Raw genomic sequence first — 8,064 nt, forward strand, 5'->3', positions numbered from 1 at the left:
TTAAAAAGTCCCAATCTTTCTTGAAATGGATTAAAGATTTCTCTTTAATCAGCAGAGTCACTTTGTCCATCTCTGATAATTTGCGGATCTTCATCAGTCATTCTCCTTGTGTGGGATAACAGTGTCTTCCCATCTCTGAGGTTAAACAATGCTTGCTGCAGTTATCGTATATTCTAGACATCTTCCAAATTTTGTTTATAACTGCCCAGCATTCCTATGAAACAAAACTCTGGTCACATTGTAAATGTAACTGTAACAATTTTCGCCCAATGTCGTATACATTTGAGTCAAACATTTCCAGGCCTTTCTGCAAAGACACAGTATGATAAAAATAGCCCAACTTTGTGCTCTCATTTTTCAGCATTAATGAGCATTGCCTCTGTATGTCTTAGATCAGATAACTGTCATGTCCAGTTTGTGTGTCTGTAATCAATTGTCTTGGATAATTCTTCCTACACTTTCCTCCCTTCATACACAGTGCATTCATATTAAGGTTTCCACATGGTCCGTGAATCATATTTTTGGTCACCACTGCATTATTCTGTATGCATAGTAGTCCATTGCTGAGACTTTTTTCTTAGATAGTGTGTTATCAATGCCGCAATTACACATCCAATAATAAATATATCAAATTAAACAGTTAAAATATAAGTACAATAAAACAGCTTAACATAAATTCAGTCCAACCGAAGTGGACTGATAGGGAAAAAAAAAGTGGCCAAAAGCAGCAAGCAGCAGGCAGCAGGCAATGTGTTAAAGAAGCTGTCCGGCGAGGTTGCAAGGGCCGTGGAGGCCTACCACACATATTTCGGCAGCCAGGAGGTGGGCAGTGAGGTCATTTAAAGTAGCTGCGCGACGAGGCTGCGGGGACTGTGGTGGCGCCCCGTGCAGGTGTTTTGGCAGCTGGGCGGTGAGGCTTTATAAAGTAGCCGTACGGCGAGGCTGTGGGGAATGTGGAGGTACCCTGCGTAGGTGTTCCCGGGGCTGGGCGGTGGGCAGCAAGACCATTTAAAGTAGCTGCATGGTGAGGCTGCAGGGGCCATTGAGGCGCCCCACAGCGGCCAGGTGGTGGGGAGCATGGCTGTTTAAAGTAGCCGCGCGGTGAGGCTGTGAGGGCCATAAAGGTGCCCTGCGCAGGTGTTCTGGCAGCCAGGCAGTAAGCAGCAAGGCCATTTAAAGTAGCCATGCGGTGAGGCTGCAGGGTCCATGGAGGTGCCCCACGCAGGTGTTCTGGCGGCAGGGCGTTGGATGGCAAGGCCATTTAAAATAGCTGCCTGGCGAGGCTGCGGGGGCCAGGGAGGAGCCCTGTGCAGGTATTCCAGCAACCGGGTGGTGGGTGGCAAGGCCATGTAAGGTAGTCGCAAGGAAAGCACCGAATGCTGATGCTATGAAAGTAATAACTGTGCTTTGGAATTTTTCAGATTGCTTGCTCCATTCATCCGTAGCGCCAGACAGGACTGGTGGGTGGGGTCCTGGGCGGGCCAAGAGCGACGAAGGGCAGGAGGATGTCGGGCAGGAAGTATCTCTCGGGGTCCCAGATGTAGAAGGGGGCGGCCTGGTGAGGAGAGGCTTCTGGGGCGGGTGGGGGCAAGACCAAGGCCCCAGAGCGCTCCCTGCTTCTGCGGCTGCATCCTTCCCTGGGGCACGGACCTCGACTCACCTGAGTGGGCCTCCGCAGCAGGCAGACAAACAGGCAAGCCTGGCAGTGCCCCCTCTGGCTCTCTCCTGAGCAAGAGGGGCTGGAGCAGGTTCTGTTGTGGCCGCAAAGGCTGCCCCCTTGCTTGGGGCCCGGGCCCAACTTGGACCTGAGACGCAAAGTTGGCCATGTTGGATCTGTATGTTAAGTGTGATCTCTATTTAGTTTCGATTAGTGTTCTACACCCATGAGCTATCTTTGGAATGTGTCCTAATCTCACCAGAAATAGAGTTGATTTACACAGAAGAACAGTTAACAAGGAATTTAATAAAACACTAAAAAGTCCAAATTCTAACTCTTCCTGGAACTAACAGCCAAAGTTTTAGAAAAAGGTTGAAGACTTGACTTAACTGTGGTTCTTACTTGCTTTTGTCTTCTTCTGTATCTCTTCTTCCTTGTCTTCTATGCACCTGTAGCAAGGTTTAGTTTGTAATACCAACTGTTCAATTTCTAAATGTGCAATGTATTTTGCATCCTCACTCCTCCAACACTTTCTTGGAAATAGCTGGCTCCATAGAAGCTGTTGAAACTGGCCATGAGGCTCCACCCCTTGGGGGGGGGTCATAAAGTGAAAGAGTTAACTATGTTACCCACCCAAAATCTATACAGTAAAAGGCTGAGCTATTAGGAATATATTCATAACCTGTTAAGATTATGTGTTCATAACTATTAGGTTATGATACCAATATGGTTAGATATTGGAGCAGAATAGCAAAAAACAAACAGAAGACTAGGGGTTTATTCGAGCAGAGGTAAAGAAAAACAAAATAGCCAGCCTCCCTTTCCCTTTAAAGAGTCATACACATAAAATAAGCATCAGAGACACCAAAAGTAAAATAGTAAAATATGTTTACCCGGGCTGTGGTGCAGGCTGGAGAGCAGCTGCAATGAATCACTGCAATGAATCTCTCTGACCAGGAGGTCATGAGTTCGAGGTCTTAGAATCACAAAATAATACAGTTGGAAGAGACCACATGGGTCATCTAGTCCAATCCCCTGCCATGCAGGAATAGCACAATCAAAGCACCCCTGGCAGATGGCCACCCAGCCTCTGATTAAAAGTGTCCAAGGAAGTAGCTTTGACCATTCTCCAAGGGAGAAGGTTCCACTGCTGAACAGCTCTTACAGTCAGGAAGTTCTTCCTAATGTTCAGGTGGAATCTCCTATAATTTGAACACATTGTTCCGAATCCTAGTCTCCAGGGCAGCAGAAAACAAGCCTGCTCCCTCTTCCTTATGGCATCCTTTCACATATTTGTACATGGCTATCATGTCTCCTCCCAACCTTCTCTTCTGCAGCCTAAACATACCCAGTTCTTTAAGATGCTCCTCATAGGGATTCATGGTCTCCAGATCTTTGGTCATTTTAATTGCCCTCCTCTGCACACCTTCCAGCTCTTCAACATCTCTTTTGAACTGTGGAGCCCAGAATTGGACACAGTATTCCAGGTAAGGTCTGGCCAAAGCAGAATAGAGAGACACCATGACTTCCCTCGATCTAGACACTATACTTTTAATGCAGCCCCAAATCCCATTGGCTTTTTAGCTGCTGCATCATACTGCTGGCTCATGTTCAACTTGTTGTCCACAAAGATTCCAAGATCTTTCTCACACAGATTGTTGTCGAGCCAGGCATCACCCATTCTGTATCTTTGCATTTCATTTTTTTCTACCTAAGCGGAGTATCTTACATTTGCCCTTGTTGAAATTCATTTTGTTAGTTTTGGCCCAGCTCTCTAATCTGTGAAGGTCATTTTGAATTCTGATCCTGTCCTCTGGAGTATTAGCTATCTCTCCCAATTTGGTGTCATCTGCAAACTTGAGAAGCACACCCTCTAAATCTTCATCCAAGTCATTAATAAAGATGTTGAACAGAACCGGGCCCAGGACAGAACCCTGCGCCACTCCACTCGTCACTTCTTTCCAGGATGAAGAGGAAGCATTGGTGAGCACCCTTTGAGTTTGGTTGCTTAATCAATTACATATCTACCTAACAGTAGCGTTGCCTAGCCTACATTTGACTAGTTTGCTTGCAAGAAGGTCATGGGGGACTCTGTCGAAGGCCTTACTGAAATGAAGATATGCTACATCCACAGCATTCCCTGCATCAACCAAGCTTGTAACTCTTTTGAAAATAGAATTAAGATTAGTCTGGCATGACTTGTTTTTGAGAAATCCATGTTGACTTTTAGTAATCACAACATTCCTAAGTGATTGCCGACTGCTTCCTTAATGATCTTTCCCCCGAATCTTTCCTGGTATTGATATCAAGCTGACTGGATGGTAATTGTTTGGGTCCTGAGTTATTGTGAGTTTTCCAGGCTGTATGGCCATGTTCCAGAAGCATTCTCTCCTGACGTTTTGCTAACATCTATGGCAGGCATCCTCAAGGACCTCACAACCTCTGAGGATGCCTGCCATAGATGTGGGTGAAACGTGAGGAGAGAATGCTTCTGGAACATGACCACACAGCCCAGAAAATTCACAGCAACCCAGTGATTCTGGCCATGAAAGCCTTCAACATTGTTTGGGTCCTCTTTTTTCTCTTTATTGAACATAGGGACAACATTTGCCCTATGTCTGCTAGGATTTTTGTTCTCCAAGAATTCTCAAAGATTATTGCCAGTAGCTCTGAAACGACTTCTGCTAGTTCCTTCTATACTTGGCCATGGCAAAGCCTAACCTCCTTCTTCTTATTATTATTGTATTGTATGAATGACTTTTATGTGTTATATGTCTTTTAATATATGATTTTGTGTATTTGAACAGTATTGCAGCCTTCGTCCTTGAGAAATACATGACATATTATGCCTTTTAGTGCTTTTATGTATGTTTTATCTCTCCTCAAGAAATATTGTATACCCGAGTCCTGTCAAAAATTATATTGTGTTAGCATGGGGACCTGGCAGTGTCCAGGTTATTTCAAAAAGGCATTATTTGTTTTGGGGTGTTAGGAGTATCCGTTTGGTAATATTTCTTAGTGAAAAAAGCCAGCCTTTCCTGTTGTTTTTAATTAATGCTCCCATTAGAAAATGCATACGGATGTGAGTGAACTGCAATTCCCAAATTCGTAGGTCATTCACCCCCAAACCCTGCCTGTATGCACAGTTGGCCATGCTGGGTCTGTGTGTCAAATTTGTTCCAAATCCTACATTGGCTGTGATCAGTGCTGTCTGGATAAGGGTGAACCACAACTCCCAAATCAAGGTCCATTTTCCCCAAACCCCTGTAGTATGTTCAGTTGGTCATGGGGCTTTTATGTGCCATATTTAACTCTATCCTGAATTTTATTAGGTCCCTTTTATTCGGGTATTTTAACTGATGATGTTATTTTTATATTGCTGATGCAGTCCCCCCCAAACCAATGAAGTTGACTGAATTGTACTTGGTGGTTGATTGATATTATTACCGCTGTATTAACTCCTGTTTTATTGTCTTACTGTATTTTATTTTTTGTATATTGTGCAATATATTTATGTTGTTGTTTTTGTAAATTATGCTGGTCAGGCCTTGCCCCATGTTAGCCACCCCGAGTCCCCGAGGGGAGATAGTGGCAGGGTATAAATAAAGTTTATTATTATTATTATTATGTTTGGTCCCAGTCCATTGTCGGTGGGGGTCACAGTTTCTCTGGATGCAGGTGAACTATAACTCCCATCAAGGTCAATTTCCCCCAAACATCTCCAGTATGTTTTATTAGTCATTGGGAAGGGGGGTTCTGTGTCCCAAGTTTGGTCCAAGTCCATCATTCATGGGGGCCGCAGTGGTCTCTGGGAGTGAGTGAAGATACTGCACATCCCATTATCCATAGCAAGTTTGGTCTAGATCAGGGGTCCCCAAACTAAGGCCCATGGGCCGGATGCGGCCCTCCAAGGTAATTGACCTGGCCCCTGTCCTAAACTTTAGACTTATGGTTGACCTAAGTCTACCTGGTCTTTGGAGGTCTCTTTGCTTACCTATGGTCTTATGAGATCATCTAGATGGTCTTTGAAGGTCTCTTTGCTTAGCTACGGCCTTAGGAGACCATCTAGATGGCTTTTGGAGGTCACTTTCCTTACCTATGTTCCTATGAGACCATCTAGATGGCCTTTGAGGGTCCCTTTCCTTATCTATGGTTTTCTGACATTGTCTATATGGCCTTTGGGGGCCCCTTTCCTTACCAATGTTCTTATGAGACCATATAGATGGTCTTTGGGGGTCTCTTTGCTTATCTATGGTTTCATGAGATCGTCTAGATCAGGGGTCCTCAAACTAAGGCTCATGGGCCGGATGCAGCCCTCCAAGGTCATTGACCTGGCCTCTGTCCTAAACTTTAGACTTAGGGTTGACCTAAGTCTGAAATGACTTGAAGGCACACAACAATAATCCTAATTTTTTACTATTTCTCCATAGTCCGGCCCCCCAACAGTCTGAGGTACAAAAATTTGAGGACCTCTGGTCTAGATGCATCGTTGGTTGGGTTCACAGTGCTCTCTGGATGTAGGCAAACTACAACTCCTATAAATCATGGTGAATTCTCCACAAACCTCTTGTTCAGTTGCTGACCAATTCCTCTGTTTCTTGTGTGCCATAGGAAAGGGTTGAGGGAGAGGCAGTGGGCGGGGTCATGCAAATTCCACACCAATGGAGAAAGGAACCCTGGGATGTGGCACTCACTATAACCTGCAATGTCATAGGAGGAAGTGCTTAAATGGTCCTGAGCACTGTTTGAGGAGGGAGTCTATGTAAGTGGGAACTTCCACCACATACATATTTTCACTTTTATTGTGTGTGTATAAAGATATATAGATTCCAGGTATGGGCAAACTTGGTCCCTCCGGGTGTTTTGGACTTCAACTCCCAGCATTCCTCACAGCCTCAGGCCCTTTCCTTTTCCCCCTCAGCCGCTTAAGCGGCTGAGGGGGAAAAGGAAGGGGCCTGAGGCTGTGAGGAATGCTGGGAGTTGAAGTCCAAAACACCCGGAGGGACCAACTTTGCCAAGCTTGTTGCATTCCCTCATCTTGTGAAGAATGTAAGCCAAACTATCAAGTCAGATGATGCCTTTGTCGGCGTTTAATTCTGAGGTGTATGGATGGGCCAGCTCTTCCAGAGACTCTTAGGTGGTGGCTCTTAAAAGAGCCGTTGTTTTCTTTTCAAATGTGTCAACGCGAGGTGATTTTGTTTAACGTGCCCTCTGCCTGCTTGCTGGGCGCTTGTTGAGCTGACGCCTCCTGGCAGGAGCGGCACCCGAAGGCCTGCCCCGGAGGCCTTTGGGCTTGTTCACCGCCGGCTGCTTCTTCCTCGCCTTCTTCCTCTGCTTGTTGCCGCCGCCGCCGGTCTTCTTGGCCCGTGGCCCGCCTGCCCTGAAGGAGCCCGAGGCGCCGGTGCCGGTCACGCGCAGCAAGAGACCGTTGGACACCAACTGGCGCAGCTCCCTCTTGAGGCGGCTGTTGTTCTTGCTGACGTTGTAGCCGGCTTCGGAGACGAACTTCTTGAGGGCGGCCAGGGACAAGCTCTTCCGCGGGTGGCAGGCCTCGAAGGCCTGGAGGATCAGCTGCGAGAGCGAGCCCGAAGCCCGCGCCGGCTTCCCCTTCTTCTTGGGGTCCGGAGCTGAAGTGGACGCTTCGTCGCCATCGGCACCTCCTTGCTGCGGCTTCCCGTTGACCATCCTGCCACCTCCTGGCAGCCGCACCGACTGACGAGAGACTGGTTTGACAGGCGGTATTTATAGGCAGCGTGGTTGTGACGTCACGGACTGACGTAGCCAATGTTTCTCCCCCTCTCCCCCCCCCTCCCCTCCAATACACCAGGAGCGGACCTGAGGAGCTTAGTTTTCACTCAGGTCCAGCAACGGACATAGAATGTTCGTTGCCACTCAGCATCACTCTTCAAACAAGTTTCAATGGTGCTCTTTGAATCTCCTTAAGAGAAGAAAGCAGGATATCATAAATACAGTAGCGTCTCACTTATCCAACATAAACGGGCCTTGAGGAAGGGTACAACATAGTTAAAGGACATACAGTAGAGTCTCACTTATCCAACACTTGTTTATCCAACGTTCTGGATTATCCAACGCATTTTTGTAGTCAATATTTTCAATATATCGTGATATTTTGGTGCTAAATTCACAAATACAGTAATTATTACATAGCATTACTGCATATTGAACTACTTTTTCTGCCAAATTTCCTTAATGCCTTCTTATTATCCAACATACAGTAGAGTCTCACTTATCCAACATAAACGGGCCGGTAGAATGTTGGATAAGCGAATATGTTGGATAATAAGAAGGCATTAAGGAAAAGCCTATTAAACATCAAATTAGGTTATGATTTTACAAATGAAGCACCAAAACATCATGTTAGACAACAAATTTGGCAGAAAAAGTAG

At 46.0% G+C, this 8,064-nt stretch overlaps 1 protein-coding gene across 1 annotated transcript; it reads right to left on the bottom strand.

Moving 5' to 3' along the window:
* Positions 1–6,724: 6,724 nt before the first annotated feature.
* On the bottom strand, positions 6,725–7,382 carry LOC134297174 (histone H1-like). The gene has a single exon (XM_062974301.1). The coding sequence runs from the start codon at positions 7,340–7,342 to the stop codon at positions 6,857–6,859; it is 486 nt and encodes a 161-aa protein (XP_062830371.1). The 5' UTR covers positions 7,343–7,382; the 3' UTR covers positions 6,725–6,856.
* Positions 7,383–8,064: the final 682 nt, after the last annotated feature.

This window comes from Anolis carolinensis, chromosome 2, assembly GCF_035594765.1.
Source record: "Anolis carolinensis isolate JA03-04 chromosome 2, rAnoCar3.1.pri, whole genome shotgun sequence".
Classification (NCBI taxonomy): Eukaryota; Metazoa; Chordata; class Lepidosauria; order Squamata; family Dactyloidae; genus Anolis; species Anolis carolinensis.